Genomic DNA, 18,795 nt, shown 5'->3' on the forward strand with positions numbered 1-18,795 from the left:
ACAGGAAATCAATAGGTTAGATTAAAAACATTTAGTATAAATAGCAGGGAAAAAAATGCAACTATCAATTCCATTCAAAAAAGAAATGTTTTTAGCCATTATTATACATTTATATGCATTTAACATTATGCTCAAGGATGGACTTAATTCTAAACTTCTATTCTTAAGATGATTCAAATTGAGCAATTACTGGATAGTAAATGCAAAACTGTTATTCAAACTGAACGAATGTAATATATGATAATACATCCACTGAATGTACACGTGTTATCAATCATGTATGTGATTAAAACCCCTATTCAAAGTTTAACATAACCAAAAAATTCATTAAATGCTATCTTGCAATGAATTTAAGTAGCAAGGCTCGGTAATTCTGCCTCTGGTAACCCTGCAGAAGGCTAAAAAACTGAAGCTTTTCTATCTACATTCTTATTTGCTTTCTTGTTTCTCCCTTTCTGAGCATGCAGCACCCACCAGCAGCTCCTCTTTCGCTTTCTTTGTTCCTTGGTTTGTTTGGGGGGTTTTTTTCTCCCTCTTTCTGGTGAGCGCACTACCTCATATTTCCATATTAAAAGCCACTTTTCCCATGGACTCTGGCAACATAACTTGCACCACTTTTTCCCTATTAAAAGAAAAAATGCTTCTTCTTTCGAAAGTTTAGGCAGCAGAAGCATGGCTCCTTGTTCTGAACTGCTGGCTGACAGGCCCAGTTTGCACGTGCTCCTTGTAGTAGACGCATATCTTTCCTCTGGATACTCCAGCTTCTCTCCATAGTCCGAAGGCTTGTGTTAAAGTAGCTGGTGACTGAATGTTTGCCAACGTGATTAAGTCTGTCTCTCTTTTACCCCTGCGGTAGGCCAGCATCCTGCATTGTTCCTGTTATCAGGTCGAAATAGTACAAAATATCAATGGATGGGCGGATAAAACACGCTTGAAAATATTCACAGTCTTGTTCATTTATTTCTTTCACTACAAAACATTTTGGTTATAATAGAATATAATGTTGTTTCTCCTCCCTTAACTTAAAAATGTAAAAAATGATCAACATGCAAGTTTATAAATTGTAAGTGCGTGTGTGCGTGCGTGTGCGCATGCTAGACATAACTTGTTTCAATCTCACTTCAGTGTGAAGTTCAATCTAAGGGCATGTGCTGCGGAGGTCTCCTGTTCACGAAATGTTCTTGCGAGAGCTGAACTTTACCCAAATTGCTTCCAAAACTGTTTTTTTTTTCTCTCAACTGTACCCATGCCTAAGGGCACTGTTTCAATTGGAAAAAAAGGGAAAAAAAAAGTGAAGAAATGTGTTTCTGGAGTGAAAATGGACTTTGCAATACCTGAGAGTGTTGTTATAATTGACTCTTTGAGTATTATGACTATAGTACTCATACTCACAGATCCACTGTTATAATGTTGACAACAAAAGAGGGCATTTATACTTCTTTACATGATTTAAAATCCAGCATCTCATCCTTTACGACAAGGTGTTGATGATGGCATTCTTAAACAGCACAGACTTGGCCTTCAGTCTAATGACTCTTTCTCACTCTTTCATTGCTATAAAAGCTCAAGGTGAAAGTCTTCTTGGCTCTGTCTTGTTGCATCTGAGGCTCTTCGTAGCTTGAAAAACGACTTTTCCGGTGATGTTGTAACGTTGACGAAAAGGCCGCTCAAACCTGACAAAATCCAATCCCAGTGCCGAACATACTTGGCACAGCTATGATGCTCAGTTTGGAGTCTGGGCTCTTTTTTTTTTAAATCACTGGACACAAGTTACTGGGAAGCAAAGCTCCTACGTCCGTGCATCCAATCACTCGCTATTGTGAGTGCCTTTTTCTCAACATACAGTAGGTTTCCTACTGATCACTGTAGGCCGTTAACACTTGCTACGTGAATCCCTCCCTGGATTCAGATTCATCAGATGGAGTCTGTGACCTAATTACAATCTAATTTAGGTTCTTGGCCTAATTTCTGTCTGTCAGATATTGTAACCAATGAAAATGTGAGAGCCGCACGACATGGCATTTGCTTTAGTCTCCAGCTTCTAAAGAAATAGATGTCACCTTATTATTTTTTTATTTTTTTATCATATACTAAACTTCCTATAGTCTGTAGGTACAAAAAGAAGTTCAATTATCCTGTATAACACCCTCACATTTCTGATGACCTTATCAAAGCTCAAAAAATTCTTTGACTTAAAAAAAAAAGAGAAAAGAAAAGATCTTTCCAGGCTCTGGTCTCTGCAGAGTGAGAAAATCAACTTGTTGGTACCTGGAATAAATCAATATCATCCGGTTTTATTCCTGTCAGGTTTTATTCTTGATGCAGGAGTGTGGGGTTGGACTATGCCTTCATGAAACTGTAATGTATCCCAGAAAAATGTAAACCTGACATGATGGATCACTCAAGCAATGCAAGCAGTTCGCAATGCTTTTCCTGGCAGACCCTGACGGTACCATGCATGTAGATGTACTTGGTTCGCATGTCATTCTCAATGGTATGCTTCAGAAAACATAGATTAAAGTATGATCAAACAAATGCACCCTTTACAGTAGGATTCAAAAACAATCAAAACTGTCACTAGAAAAGAATGACGCCTTCATAAGTAACTGATAAGTGGGAAGTTACTCACTTTCAAGTGGAAATAAACATTTGAACGCTGTCAAAATTTGGATTTCTCACTGGGAAAGCCAAACTTTTCAGGCGTCGTGCAACACGATGGCTGTGGGTCAAATGGTTGAGCAGGCTAAGTACTCGTCCTTATGTTAAAGTGTCCTTGAGCAAGACATTGGAGCCTAAAAAGCTCCCAATGGATGGATTGAGCACCTTGCATTGGAGAAATCGCCAGCACTGTGTGAGTGTGTGCGTGAATGTGATTAACGTTGTAAAGCACTTCGGGGACCGCTGAAGCAGTGACAAAGTGAAATCCATTCGTCAGGTGATAGTGGCTTCTGTAATGAACAAACAATAGTGCAGTTGAAGTGAATCCAGCCGTATGTCAATAATGTAGTGAAAATGCAGCTATCAGCCACAACATTATAATCCACTGACGGTCTCCTGATGATTAAAAAGTGAATTTGTGCTTCGTTTGCAGACAGACCAGGAATTCTGTGGTGAGCTTTTATCACTGCATCGCTGAAGTCTCGACTCTGGTTTCAGTGTGACGATTTGCACAACTGAGACCAATTTGTGATGGCTCGACGTCTGGGTCAGAGCATCTCCGAAACTGCAGTCCTTGTGGGCTCTTGTGTTCCAGTTCTGCAGTGTTCTGTCGCTCCCTATTAAAAGTGGTGAAAAGACAGACAAGCAGAGACCCAGAGGCGGGGTCAAAGGCAGTCTCATGCAGTCTCATGGAGGCCTCACGCTGCAACTCCCTCACCTGAAGGGACCTGCTGCTTACGTCTTGGTCCAAGATACCACAACGTACCTTCAGAGGTCTAGGGGAGTCTGGCTTATCAAACTCACAGATGCTGGATTAACAAAGGTAGGTGGACCCTGGACAGGTCGCAACAGTGCAAACAAAGAGGGACAGAAAAACAAGAACAGAGTTAATTGTTTCTATAATGCTCCGGCCTGATCTGAGGACACTGTGTACTCAGAATCACTGGAAACATGGCAAGACCATGCTGGGTGTTGTTTTATCAGTTGTGTCTTCATTTGAAATGATTTCGCGAAGAAAAAAACTCATTTTATTGACTAAAAGAAAACCCCTTCCCCCCCAAAAAACAACTTCCAACAGTCCTCAGTTCAAGGGAGCGAAGTCCACAAAAGTCATTAAGAAGCTGCAGCCCAGGAGGGCAGAAACACAACCGAAGGATTGCAAAGGGACACAGAAACACTGGAATGCAGATACGTAATAACGTAGACGGACCGAGAACCAGAGCAAGCAAGACAATATCGTTATAAACTAAAGGCACCAGATGATGACAATCACACGCCGGGGTACAGGTGAAAGACATCAGAGTGAAGAACAGCAATCAAACAGGAGGAAGGGAGGTCAAGGAGCCTGGAACGAGAGGCATGGTTAGGATTACACAAAAGGCAGCAGAGATACATGTAAGACATGAACCATGACATGTCAAGTTAAATGGATCTCAATTGTTATGCAAAAAATGGACAACGAATCTTTATTTGGCAACCCAAAAAACTAAATTTGACAGTGCATTTTAAAATGACAATATTGTTCATGATAAACATTTTAAAACTATTTGCTGGCCAGACGAGAAACCAAAAAAAAAAAAAAAAAAATGGAAACCAATAAAACAGAATGAATGTATCCCCATAACGTTACTAACTGTGACAATGTCTGGTGAAGCAAACTCAAGGTTAGTGGTGTCAAACACATTTTATTTCAGAGGCCACAAACAGTCCAATTTCATCTGACCGTACCAGTAAAACAGTGCCATAATAACATTTAAGTTTAAACTTTAAAGTTTCGTATATATGATGAAAATGTCTTTTTTTTTTTTTGCAAAAACAAACACTTATTAGGGAAAATGACTGTAGATAAAAACAATTTTAATGATTCCTTCTGGGGCAAAATACAATAAAATGTCCCCCAAATAATATAATAATGAGTTTGCTATCTTTCATGGTGTCTGACTGTAGTGTTGCGACTGCTGCTCTTGAGAAATCTGTTCAGAAAATCAATGATTTCTTTGAAATTTTAACAATTCACTTGGTTTGGCGGCCTGTCCTGGATGGGAGCCTCTTGGGGGCCACTTTTGACACTCCTGCACCCGGCTATAGAATCCTAATCATTGCCAGCTCATGTGAGTATTGCAGTTAATTACAAAATAGGTGACCTGGGAAACACATCACTGTTTCAAATCCAGGCTTGCATGTTATGTGTTCTGAAATGTGGACATTTTTCATCCCGCGATTCCCTCTGCCACGGTTGGCCCTCCTTGAAGGGAGGAGGCGACACGGGTGGGAGGGTTTATACCTCAGCCTTCCGACAGCTCCGGACGCGATCCTGCGCGACATGTAAGTGATTTGTCTCGATCTCCGCGGCTCAAGCGACACGAGCTCAATAATGATGAAATATTATGCAGGATTTGCTTCGCGGGAAAAAACAAAAAAAACAACTGTTTTCGCGCGTATATATTTTAGCGGACTCGGTGACGCTCCCACAGTATCCGTATGAGCGGCTTTCCGTTGCTGCTGTTGTTTTTAAACAATTGTGAGCAGACGCCTTTCACACACAAGAAGCGGATATCACGTCGGTGCACAGATCTGGAAGCGCGCTTCAGCTCGTGTGATCCGCAGCAGCGATTTCGGCTGTGAAGTCCGCTTTGTGTTGGGAGGGGCGCTTTACGATGGCGTCACGTGTTTAAACCACGTCTCCACGAGTAAAGGAGATATTCTCGGTCATTCCCATCGTCCGTGGCATCCGATTTGTGTTGGTGTCACAGCGCCACCCACGCTGCTTGACTAATAGGCCACGACAAGAAAGAGTTTACATCTCACACGACATGCGTCTGCTGCCTTTAATGACACGAATGTTTATTTATTCCCCCCCTCTTCCCACCAGCTTTGTGCACTATGGCATCTCCACTGAAGAGTCTGGTCCATGATGATAGCAGATACCAGAAAGCCTTCCAGCTTTTTTTGGAGCGCTCCACTGAGCACCAGTGTATGCAGGACTTTATCCACAGTAAACTGCCAGATATACTGGCCAGGTAATGAAGCACACACAGCTTTATGAGACAAGTCCTCGCAGCTGCACTCTTGACATTAGACCAACACAAAAGTGCAATTTATGTCGAGAGTATTTCAACGTTATAAACACTTGTCATCAACGATCCTCCCTTCATTTGAACCTGTTGAGGTCACAAGATCAGTGTCATTGTTACGGATAAAGGAGGCAGAAGCTCCTTCAAACATTAAGTGGTTATGGGAGGACTAGATTAGATCACAATACAAAGTCTTTCTGAGCGAAAGCAGTTTGAATTGTAGCGTCTTTGTATCTCAGGGATGAACAGAGGTACCAAAAGTCTGCACTCTTTAGTCCCATAGAAGTGCAGATCCTTAGTTTGGAGAAAGAAGAAGTGTCGTCCTTTGAAGGACATTTCTAGCGGCTGTTTCTGTTCTTTGAGCTGACAACTTCAAACATCTCTTTTATTCAAATAAGGCCAAGGGAATGTGTTGCTTGCTGCTCAGAATCTGCTCCATCATCAGTGTTATCTAGTTCAGTTTCAGCCGTTTGGCGACGAGTTCTCTCAGTCACACTTCTAGCCAGCCTTTATTTCAATCAACAAGTCTCCCAAACTCCTTTTGCTTTTCATCCATTTGTCTCCTTTTTGGCTATGTCTATTAGTGCAGAAACGCTCTGATGGATACTTAAAGAAATGCAATTCCATGTGCTATTGATCCATCTTCTCAGCTTCAAAATCATTTTTGATTTTGTTTGTGTTTGCAAGGACATTCAAAGAACAAGGGAATTGTTCAACATAATGAAGAAATATGTTTGAAATGTGAGGAGTTTGTATTTGTCCCAATGGAAGCAAAAGTAGAAGTTTATTAAAGTACAGAAAACTGAAATGTCCTCTGAAGTGTAGTAACAAAGTGTTTGTATAATTCTATTCTTCATGCCGCTTAATGACTAATGGGAAATGGATCATTCTCAGGGGCTATGTTGTAGTCTTTAAAGTCCAGAGTTCACTAATGAGTAGCTGTACTTCAGCTTATCTGTCTACTTTTATAGTAGCTCTAACTATGTATCTGTTACATCACCGCATGTTGCAAGGTAACCAGTAGCAATTTAACTCTTTATTTTACAGAGGCGTCAAGTAACAAAAGTAATTCTAATTATTTACTGTACTTGATTTTCAAGGTATCTGCACTTTACCTGAGTGTGTCTTTTCTGTTCCCTACATTCAACCACTTTACTAGTTTCCCTTTCATATGAAATATGGTTTAGGCTATGAATAAAAACTTACAAGCTGAATTATATTTTGTCATTGCCAAAGATCAAGTGGTGAGGAATACAATAGCAATAGTTACAATATTTGTATGTGCATGACAGTGGCTGCCTTTTTACAGGATGCCTTGTATCAATCAACTTAAAATGGTATCTTTTCAAACCTGGATTATTTACTCAAGTAAACAGTAATAATAATCATTTTTCTTTCTAAAGTAATTTTCCTAAAAAAAATCTCAAAGTGCTGCTAGCACATAAAAAAAAGAAACAGCACAAGCAGCCTAAAATGACAAATAGGTTGAATCGGTATTTTTTGCGTCTGTACTACTACTGAAGTACATGATATGAGGCGAGGACTTGAGTCTTTTGACCTAATGCGCATTGCATTTTACCTTCCACTTACAAAACGTGGCATTTCTCCACTGCAGTTAATAATTACCTATCAGAGTCTTCAGGAACCCACTGAAAGCAAAGACGTAGACTATCACACTGATAGACTGTCCTCTTATATTCCACCGATGATTCCCATTCCCCATGTCTCTATCAAAAAAAAAAAAAAAAATGTCCATAGGGCAAGTGTTTTTCTTCCCAAATACCAGCAGCTTTACTCAAGTGCCATCTAGTGGATGTTGGTGGAAAAGCATCAGGGTGTCGCCTCAGAATATTCTTTGGTTTGTGTGTGTGTGTGGGTGTTAGGTGTTGGTAGGTGGGTGTGTGATTTAATCCTGTGTGATTTACGAGTGCATGTAGTCACTCTCCTCTCAGCTGCCGGTGTGGGTGCAGAACAAGGTCACTTCTCTGAACTGGAGGCCAAACGTCAAACTCTTTCCTTGAACTATTTGCTTCCTAATGCTTTTATGCCTCTGGGTGATCTAAAGTTCAACTGCATGTATGACTGCTTTTAAAATGACAATTGGACTCTTTAGGTGCTGTATTGAATCTCGGTCCTTCATTCAATATTTGCGGTCACTGCCTTTTTTTGTTTGTTTGTTTGTTTTTTGTACCTGTTGCATCACAAGGAGTGGGAGACACAATTAATGTGTAAATAGAATTGCAACAATGGCAAATGCAGCCTGATATGGCACTTGTACAGACATGTATTGGCAACATTAAAGTCCCAAAGAAAGAGGCATTGCTGCAACTTTCAGGTCCTTTCATAAATGTGACACAAGTAGTAATAAGATCGAGTGTACAGTAAATGGCTGGGAGTGATCAGATCTCAACCAGCATGCATTGTGTCTCATGGTGCATTCATGAAACATTGACATGACTACAAGAAACGAGTCGGAAAATAACATTTCCATCACCAATTTAAAGTGGATTCAGTGCCGCTTGTGAAGTCAGTGTTATTTGTTAATTTAATACGTCACATCTGTTCATGTTGAAATTAAGCTGTTATGATATTAGCAAACTCTATAGGAGAGGTTACCAAAGTTAAAATCTTACAGAGGGTGTGATTCGATTAGACACACTAACACACAATATTCTCTATTTAATGCACAGAAATGGTTTATTCTGCATCCTTAAACTCAAGTAGACAGCGGCCCACCTTCCATAAACTGCAGGGATATTAGAGCTGCTCCTATGAAATGAGCCAGTTAAGTAGTGAGATCACCGTTTTGTATTTACCTTTTGGATATTATTATTAACTTTGCATGATTATATTAATATTGAAGATATTATTAATAACTTATAGAGCAATACTCACAAAAATCATTTGGAAAAAACCCCATTAAAAACTCATTATTGTGCAGAAGTAGTGGCCATAGGAAGCAAAAGTTTGAGAAGAGTGGGATCCTCCATCCTGCTCCGACACAACCCATCAAACTCAAAAAAGAAAACAAATTGTTAACGTACGGTTTACCTGCCCTGAATTTTGACCTTCCCTGACATCACATGTTTATTGCAGAGCACATAATTAAGAAATGACATCCATCTTGTCAAGTGAGATCACGCCAGCCCCCGGACTTCTCCACTCTCCCAATGTAGAGTTCCCGGTTTAGCAGAATCCAGTTGTACATTGATAAGTGGGAACGTCCCCGTTGACTTTCCCATCAACCAAGATACGTTGGCGATCTTGTGGGTTGCTGAGAAATCGCACCAACCACCAACAACGAGAGCACACGCAGTTAAAGTGCTTGTGGAAAGTTCACTCCTCACCGTGTTATTTTCTACGTTGATACAAGCTGGAGGAGAATGATTGACGTGCAGCAGAGAACCGAACCAAAACTCCCTGCTCCCCTTTGCCGGTCTAAGAAGCACACCAGAGAGGGATCTGGAGAGATATGACTCACGAGCAAATTAAAAGGTGTAATAGTGTTATTAAAAATCAGACGGTGAGTGACAGAACATGTCTCGGCAACAATCAAAGCCTTGGTATTTGTAGATGCTTCAGTCACTACATCAGAACATCTCACATTTCCCAAGTGTCAGGCAGAATTGACAGTTACAAGCCCAAAAATGTGCCCCACATTTGGCAGGTTGGAGGATGTGAGTTTCAAGGCTTTGCTGTTCTGAAGACTCAGTGTGGAGTTGTCTCTCTCTCTCTCTCTCTCGCTCTCTTTCTGCCTCAGTGTTGGAGATGGAAAGTCCCGTCTAAATGTGATTGGAGTTGGAAGCGGAGCCGGTAAGAACACATGCCACAGGACGCCGTCACTGCTGAACTTATCTTATGTTTAATGCAGAACGGTAAATAGTTGAACGACCCCTGTGGCAGACATTTAAGGTGAGGAGGCGTTGTTGAATCAGCCTGCTGTTACCATCACCATTGCAGGGGGGTTAAAAAAAAAAGAAAAAAAAGAAAGAAACTTTACCAACTCTTGACTGATAATGAGGCTCGACATCTGTCCTGTTGTCAGCTTTATCTTTAACCTCAAGTGAGACAAAGTGACCTCCCCCATTCTGCTGTTTTATGATATAGTGAAGTCTTTTTTTTTTTTTTTTTTTCTTCTTCTTCTTCTTCTTCTTCTGAGCCCCCTGAGCACCGTTACCCTTTACTTATATCAGTGCCAATCCTTTTAAATTATCCGAGTCGCCGTGTTCGTGTCATATTACAGAAACATTACAGATTCTCCGATGGACTGTAAAATTTGTTTCGAAAAGCTACAAACTCCCTTGTAAGATATAATTCAACGTAATCAGAAAGGTTCAGCGACGTCCACATCGGCTCCTCTGCTTAAATTTACTCCTGTTGTACACGGCAACTTGTCACCTTCAATAATAACGCAATGAAAATCACTTGCCTGTGGCTAAATGATACTCAAAAGCATTTTCATGGCGATGTGTAATTTTCAGAAAAAAGCTGTCGACTAATTCTTTTCTAAATCGGCTCTGAAACATTCAGATGATACGCCGGCTGACGAGGTGCAGTCAGGTCCGTGAGTAATTGGACGTTGATATTAATTTCAGCAGTTCGGCTCTGCGCACGACCACAGTTGATTAAAATTGAAGCGATCGAGATGTGCTCCAAGTGCACACTTTCACCACTGATTTGAGGGTATTTTCATCTTAATCAGGTTGTAGGTATATAATCATAAATCAATCTGTCACTTTTCATATTTGGTGGCAAGTCCTTTTAAGTTAATGAAAGCACGAAGCCTCTAATCGACAGACATTAAAGGCGGTTTAAGCTCACTGTTTTTGAAAAATATCAAGCACCGGAAGGACAAGATTAGAATTCACCGTGTTCCCTTAAATGACAGTGATAATTCGTTTTTTTTAAGGAATGGCAAAGATAATGCAAGTCTCCTCTGAAATTGACATTATTGATACCGTAATCAGTTTTTTAGAAAGAATTGTTTTTGTTACTTCAATCGTAAAAGCTGAATATTAGCTAATCGTATCGTCCAAAGCAGTACAGATTCCATCCTGATTCTTTGATCAGCTGTACGCTTTGGATCCTGAGCGATTCCTTCCCTTCTCCGTATTCTTGTTCTGGTACAACTTTATCTTTGTTTCATCTGTCTATAGCACATTGTTGTTGTTCCAAAAGTGGACGGGTATTGTTTTACATTTCTTTACTTTAACCTGCCCTTCCTGTTTTTGAGCCACACAAATGGTTTTCGCACCACATTGAAGTCTGGTCCCGGTTGTGGATGTAACACAGATGCCCCCCTGCAGTGTTTCTGATCTGCCCAGCTGTTGTGAAGGCTTTTCCTTGACTATCAATTTTTCTTTTTCTTTTCCTAATTTTGTATTTATTTTTTTCCTGAGAAAGGACCACATTTTTCATGGATCACTTCACTGACACAATAACCATACATGAAATGAGCTCTAGACCTTTTCTATGTTCAAGGTAAATGCATTAATGATTGGACAGCACACACAAAAGCCAAGAAGAAGCTGTGCATTTGAATTGTCATTTTTAGCACAAGTAAAATCGGAACGTTTATAACAGTTTGATTATTGTTGAAAAGTGGGACATAATATTACACTAAAATGTGTTTGTGCTTGTAGGTAAGATTGACCTGGAGATGCTCTCTGAGCTCCATCAGAAGCACCCAGGGGTGGCAGTGGATTACGAGGTGGTTGAGCCCAGCAGCCAGCAGCTACACAAATTCAAAGGTTGAGTATTAAGAGGCACACACTCTACTCGCGCACCTCAAAAATGCCTCTCTATATTCACACGCTCACCAAAATGTGACTCCATATTTAATTTAACGGCGAAGAATGTGTTTTTTTTCTTTCTGAGCATTTTAAAGCATCCCCCTCTCTGCTTTTGCACTAATTAATAAATAATGCAGCTATTCACATATTTGTAGGGGAATGGTTGTTAAAGCACCACTCACACTGCAGCCTCCTGCATGAATATCTGTGAGTCCAGACTTCTGAAATACTGAATCATTAGCAGCTGCAAGACCACTGCTCGATCACTGCTACCACCGCTCATGCACTCACACATCAAATATTCACTGTGCTGTTCTAATGAAAACTGTTGTTAAAGCGATCATTCCCCAGTCCCTCATTTTTTTTTTTTTAAACACGAGTATGTTTCTGTACTGTAAGAGGATCTTGGCACAAAGCTTTGCCAGAACGGGTGTTATCAAAACAATGTTGTGGAGCTTCTTGAAATCTTTTGTGGTTTCAACACTGGATGAAACTTTACGTGGTTTGAATCAGCAGTTCACACAAAGGCCATGGGTACATAGGTTTTCTTAAGAGTAATGAAATCCTCTCTTCAGCTATTCAACGATTGGCCAGTTAAGTATATTTAAAAGCCTCGACATTGTCATGAATGTATTTGCAAAGTGAGAGTTTCAGTCCTAATAGTAAGAAAAATCCCACTGAGAGAGTATTTTGTTTCTCCAGGTCATCTATAGTAATAATCTGTCAAGACTATTTAATGAACGTCGTCCAAATTTATTTGCACAATAATGTCAAGTCGATAAAGTTTTTCTCTGACAGGGAGTTTGGATTAACGACACAATAGCCTAAATATAACAGACTAAATTTCCATTCTTGTATTCATTTTTAAAAGTATCTTCCATCATATCATCTTTTTGTTCAAATTCTGCTTTGTAACTTTTCTTTTGTGGACATTTATCTTGCAATATCAGTCAAATATGGTACTAACAGAGCTTTTTTGTTGGTACTGGAGCTTAATTCTGTAGTCACACAGTGACATCTAGTGGTTCCAGTTGGTATGGATCAGAATATTATGATAATGCAAGATGCCTGACCAACCAAGCAACTAAATAAAAGTGACTCATTGAAGTATGGCACTTTGAAAGAGGAAGTAGGGTAGGTAGATTATATGAGGTTGTAATTGTTTTACTTTTGTACAAAAAAATACAAATATGTCCTTTTAAAGTGTAAGGCAGTAAAATAAGGTCAAAAACAAAAGACCTAAAATAATGCAGCCAAATTGAAACGTACTGCAGCTTCACTGATGGACCTGGTTTGACTCACTCCGGTCCTGGAGAGCCTCTGCCCTGCAGGTGTCTAGTGACTTCCTGCTGCCGCAAATGACTGGGTCATTATCAAGTCCAGCAATAGTTTGAGAATTCATTTAAATGAGATCTTCTGCAGAAATGTCTCCCCAGGACTAGACTTCAGAGACTTTAAAGTAGGCCTACTGCTGGTCACTGCAGACAGAAACGTCAGGTTTTCCACCTCAATGCAATGCTTCCATAAGAGACGGATCAAACTCCAGCTTCTGCAGATAAAACTGACCGATGTAACCAATTTCTCTGGCTCCGTTTACATTTGATGTCATGAGTCACTGCTGTGAATCAGTGTTCTGAACTGGCAATATGAATGTCTATTTACAGGCCTGCTTTGGAATGTTTGCATCGCTCAAAAACATTGTCATATTATTAAAAATATAATCCACAACAAGGAGTGTAAATCACAGAATTTTTTTTTAATGTTTTAAACTTTAGTCTTACAATCACTGCCATTTAATTTGTGCTCGTTAGATTAATAGAGTGGGGAAATGTCACTTATGCCCCCATGTGGTAGTGCTGAAAGGTTTCCATCAATTTTAATGAGGTGTGATACGACTCAACTGGGTTGTGTTCGTGTTGATAGCACAGGTGCAATTTACCAAAATTCTTTCCAACATGGTGACACTTGTCAGCTCCAAATATTGTGGCCTGAAATAAAACTAGCTGTGTGTAGACAGTAAAAAAAAACATCATGTTCGCTTCGGTGTATGATATCCGGCTTTGTATTTCTGATTAAAATCTTGTGATTTTGCCAACTTGTGTGGACAACTGCAGGTAACTTCAGAGTAATGTGCATTATAGTCACTTAACTGTCAGTGGTCTGCGTGTAGTTTCAGTGTCACAGACACCGGGTTTGGATCACATCAAATTCACCTGGAACGAGATGACGGCCTCTGGGTTTGAGGAGCACTGGAAACGGGAAAAGATAACAAAGAAAGCAGACTTCATCCACATGATACAGGTCGGTGTTGATGGTGCACATCCAGCCCGCAAACTGCATTTTTTGACACATTCAGGTTATATTCCATCAAGTAGCCCTCAACAGCAATTATCCCCGTTGGAACATCTGCCTAGCATCGTATATAACAATTAGTCGCTCTGTGAATGCATTTACCAGCTCATTATCTAGTGAAATCGACAGATGCTGTACTATGTGGGTGATCCCGGAGCAACTGTCAGCTTCTTCCAGAGTCTCGTGGAAAAGAAAGGGAAGCTACTCATCATTCTTGTGTCTGGTAAATATATTCATTTTTATTTTTGTACTTTCTTTTTTCTGATTTTTCGGCAGTTGGTTGAAGTGCGTGTAACCAGTGTGACTGTTGATTAAACTCTGTGGGTTCATGTGAACAGTCCATCCAACAACACTTGACTGGTTGTCAAACATATGGCCTGTGGGCCACAACTGCAGTTCGTAATCTGTCTGCTTGGGGTTGCCCATTTATTAGTAAAAGATATACCGCAACTCTGAGAACTGTGAATGGCAGCGATGCACGCATCTAGTTAAGAAACGCCCCAAGATCGTTGACACAAATATCCAATATTCATACACAAATAAAGATGCACAGATGAAACTCTCATAACCACACAAATTGTTTTGATGCTCTAATAGCCCCGAAGCAGCCAAGAGATCAGTGACATCAATTTTTGCCCCACGTGGCTCTTAAACTATAATTTGATTCAGCACAGACTCAAAAACAGGGCCTGTGTTACAAACTTTGTTTTGATCTTTGTGCACACAACAAAACATTTGTACACAGATCAAACATATTTCAACCTAAGACATTACATACCAACTGAGAAATAACATCCCACATAGAATCTTGTCAAAACAAAATATATAAAGTTGAGCAATTGATGAATCTAGTTGTATTTCCATGGTCTTTGTTTCAGAGGAGAGTGGTTGGGGGAAGCTGTGGCAGGCCTACAAGGACCAATTATGTGATTCAGAAATCAGTCAGTGTGTGACCACTGGAGAAATCAAAAGCGACCTGGACTCCAGGGGAGTGAGGTACCAGTGGTACGAGCTCCCATCAGGGATGGAAATCACCGAGTGTTTCACTGAGGGAGACGAAAAGGGAGAGCTGCTTCTGGATTTTCTCACAGAGGTGCAAAACTTCAGTAAAACGGCGTCACCCGAGCTAAGAGCTGGAGTGTTGAAGTTGCTTCGTCACCCAGACTGCAGTGTGGAGTCCGAAGGCAAAGTTATTTTTAACAACAACCTTGGTGTGATAGTGTTGGATCAGCTGACATAAAAAGAAAAAATCCTGCTCCCAGTACGATGAATGTAAAACCTTTCAAATGTTTGTGCCGAATGGAAATTACTTGATTGATTTTTCTTTTATTCTTTTGTGACCAAAACGTTTCTGTTAACCACTAATGTGATGATCAGTCTTAATAAGCTTCAGATTTTATCCCGGCTGATAAAAAGTTAGGGATACTTGGCTTAGAAATTTATGGAAACTGTAAAAAGTTCATGATACAGTGATATTGTATCATGACAGTAGGGCATTCAAGTAGGACCAAGCAGTGGTGATTTCCTCATCTCAAACAATTTATTGAAATGGTGGCGGGTATACCCCAACAAAAAATGTCAATGTCTCAATAAAGCGTCAATGTGCCCTTAAGTGACAACCATGTCTCATCTATGAGTCCATAAGTCGACTTAATGTCTGCTGAAGTGTCCCACTCTCCCTCAGCTCATTCAGGTCCTGGATACAGAGTTAAGAGCATTTACGTGGCCACTCAGTTGACCCCGGAGGTTTTCTATGGGATTCAGGTCTGGAGAAAGTGCAAGCCACTCCATTTGAGGTACCCCGGTCTCCAGCAGACATTCAGTAATGACGCCACCACGATGATCTGGAGCATTGTCATTATTGAAGATGAAATCAGGTCCGTGTGGTTTATGCAGGGACATAATGACTAGATTAATTTGCTTCAGGTAGTATGAGCTTGTCACTCTACCATTCAAAATGTAGCACTGTTCTATGTTGACGAGACACAACTACCCACATGGTAACACCACTACCAAAGGCTCATCAGTGGCTGATGCATAATGCTCTTCTTGACACCTCCAACATCATTCGTGTTCATCATTTCTGTTCAATTTGAATGGATTTTCACATGAGCACAGCTCTGAGGCCCACTGGTCCCTCGTCCAGTGTAAATGCTCCCTGGCCCATGCAAGTCAATTATGTTTTTTCTGTTTTTTTTACTGAGTTGCAGTTGCAGTTCTCGGATTCCTTACAAATGCTAAAATAAATGAATTGCATCCCTATGGAGACAGAATCCTGAGATTTTGTAAGCTGCGTATTTAATTTTATGTATTTAAGATGAGCAATGGACAAATATAAGAAAAAGAAATGACTGGTGTTCTAGTATGTGTACAGCTGATAGTTGCTAAAAGGTATAGGTTTCTACTCACCACAGTGAAGTGTTGAAGTTGCATTTGAATTCAAAAGGTTCATATTAGATTTATGAACGTATGTTTTGATTAAGCATTCCGGCTTGCCCAGAGTGAGAGTGATATTTTACCAACTAAGAGACAACATGGAAGCATGACGGATTGTCCAAATGTCAAATTAAACCAGCAATCTTCCTGGAAAGCTAATAAAAACACTTTGAAGCCATTTAACAGTCAAAACTGGGGTTATAACCCAATAGTAAATAAAGTTCAAGTGGAGGTTTCACACCATAAGCCTCTATTGGCAGTTAAAGTAGATTTAAGAGTCTGATAAGATACAATAGATAATGTATTGCACAGTGAGAAGATTTCAGTGTTGCAACAGTGATAGGATATAAGGTTAAACTGAACAATAAGAGCATTAACACAAAATTAATAAGAAAAAATATTCATAAGAGTAGGACACTATATACAAGGAAATGGCATGTAACAATGGGCACCATGTATAATTCTGTGATATATACAATACGTATATCCATAAAAGTGTTCTATACAAAAACTTTGCAGTATATTCAATTTCAGCATACACACATATACAGTGGACCAGATAGGCTGAAGAGCCTTTTGTTTGTGGTTGCTTGTGGCAGAAGAAGTTGCTCAGAGCTCCCTCAGCAGTATAATCCAGTGGGTGGGAGCTTGATGGATGTCTGCTTAGTAAGCTTCTTCTTCTCAACCGCTTCTACAGAGTCCAGTATATATCCCAGCACAGTGCTGGTCCTCTTCACTAGACTGTCTATCTTACCTCTGTCTCTGTCCGTGCATCTATTGCCCAAACAGACCACTGCATAAAAGATGGCAGTTGCACCCACTGTGTCATAAGAACAGACTTAACAAGAGTGCAGCATACTCCAAAGGACCTCAGCCTCCTTGGAACTTGAAGTCTGCAAGTTTGCTTTGGCCCTTTCTGTTCAGGACATCACCTTTTATTGACCAGTCTAGCTTATGTGCGAAATGAACAGTCGGATAATGATAAGATGACACAATGTCAACATTCTGTCCCTGGGTATTCACTGGTGTAAGTGAAGGAGGCTTTTAATTTCAATGGATTTATATACTGTCAGCAACAACACAATCATTTCAAGGCACTTTTACCAAGAAGAAACCCAACTACTACTACTGTGTAAACAGTGGTGAAAAGGAAATACTCTGAAAAGAAACCTTTACAACTAACTGCTGTTCTGGCTGAGAGACTGGAGAAAGGAGAGAGAGCACAGACTACAGCAGATAGAATGTTAGTGACATGTTATGATGAAATATCAATGTATGGAGACTGAAACAGGAGAGAAGCTCAGTGCAGCAAAGGTTTCCCAGCAATCTTAACCTATAGTAGCTTAACTGGAAAATGGTACAGGATGGCCTGAACCAGTCTGTAAGCTTTAATAACCCTAACCAAACTAAGCTTTATTAGAATGAATAGTACTAAACCTAACCTTTTAAAAATAGATTGTTTTAGGTTCCCTCTGTGCTTCTGCAGCAACCATCTGTGATATAGCTGAACTTTTGGCACCATCTTGAGGTAAGTCTTAGTCACTGAAGGCTACGACACACAAGTTTGGCCAAACCAATCTTTGTACTTAAAAACGGAACCGTATATGATTGACACACCAGACCTACAGTGGCCTGTTACAGAATTCATTTATAGTCTGATAAGAGAGGGAGCATTCCTTGTTTCCACTGACTTTACCTTCTGATGCACGTATTGTATTTGAAATACACAAGGAATTAATGTATCAAGTGTGGATGCAGGTAGTCCTGTGTTGTTTTTCTGCAACCACTGTAGAATATCATTCAATATCATATCAGCTCAAGCAAACGTCCCTCAAGTAAAAGCGAGAGACAAAATACATCTACTAGTTGATTAGCTTCTCATAAGCTCTTGTTTTCTTCTTTATTATTGGCCACTCACAGGCACAGCTACCAATCAATAGAACAATGGCAGCCATGACATACAGTCGTTGAAAGGATTGTAAAGTGAACGGAGCAGGCTTTGTTCTGTTGAGGATGGATTCGAGATGAACTCCATGTGGCCCTTTAAGTCATAAATTGCAGATTTATTTGTGACGAGAGACTTATGCTGTCTTTGTATTCAGCAGTTATATTCACAATGAACCTTTGTACTGCAAGTTAAAAAGAAACACAAGCTTTTTAAATCTAATCCTATATCTTATTTGTTGTTGTATGAAGCGGAACTCTTAAGACAGGGCTAATGTGTAGAAACTGAGATTTGGGGAAAATCACATTTATTGTCAAATTTAGCAGCGAATAAGAGTCACTGGTTTGCATGTGTGCACGCTGCATGGTGATGTGGTGGTTAGTGTTAACTCCTCATATCTCCAGGGGGTGTGCGATTATGCGTCTTGCTGTGTTTGCTCTGTAAGGGACTGGCAACCTGTCCATTGTGTGCTCTGCTTTCTCCCATTGACTCAGTAATTCAAACATGATAAATGTGAGGAAGGATGTATGTGACACAT

General features: G+C 40.1%; 1 protein-coding gene across 1 annotated transcript; it reads left to right on the forward strand.

The window, feature by feature from the left end:
* Window positions 1–4,912: 4,912 nt before the first annotated feature.
* On the forward strand, window positions 4,913–16,686 carry hnmt (histamine N-methyltransferase). The gene is made up of 7 exons (XM_080478867.1): window positions 4,913–4,983; window positions 5,531–5,678; window positions 9,493–9,545; window positions 11,375–11,482; window positions 13,695–13,825; window positions 14,006–14,099; window positions 14,755–16,686. The coding sequence occupies exons 2-7, from the start codon at window positions 5,542–5,544 to the stop codon at window positions 15,114–15,116; spliced, it is 885 nt and encodes a 294-aa protein (XP_080334993.1). The 5' UTR covers window positions 4,913–4,983; window positions 5,531–5,541; the 3' UTR covers window positions 15,117–16,686.
* The last annotated feature ends 2,109 nt before the right edge of the window (window positions 16,687–18,795 follow it).

Source organism: Lipophrys pholis, assembly GCF_963383615.2.
Source record: "Lipophrys pholis genome assembly, chromosome: 13".
NCBI classification, from domain to species: domain Eukaryota; kingdom Metazoa; phylum Chordata; class Actinopteri; order Blenniiformes; family Blenniidae; genus Lipophrys; species Lipophrys pholis.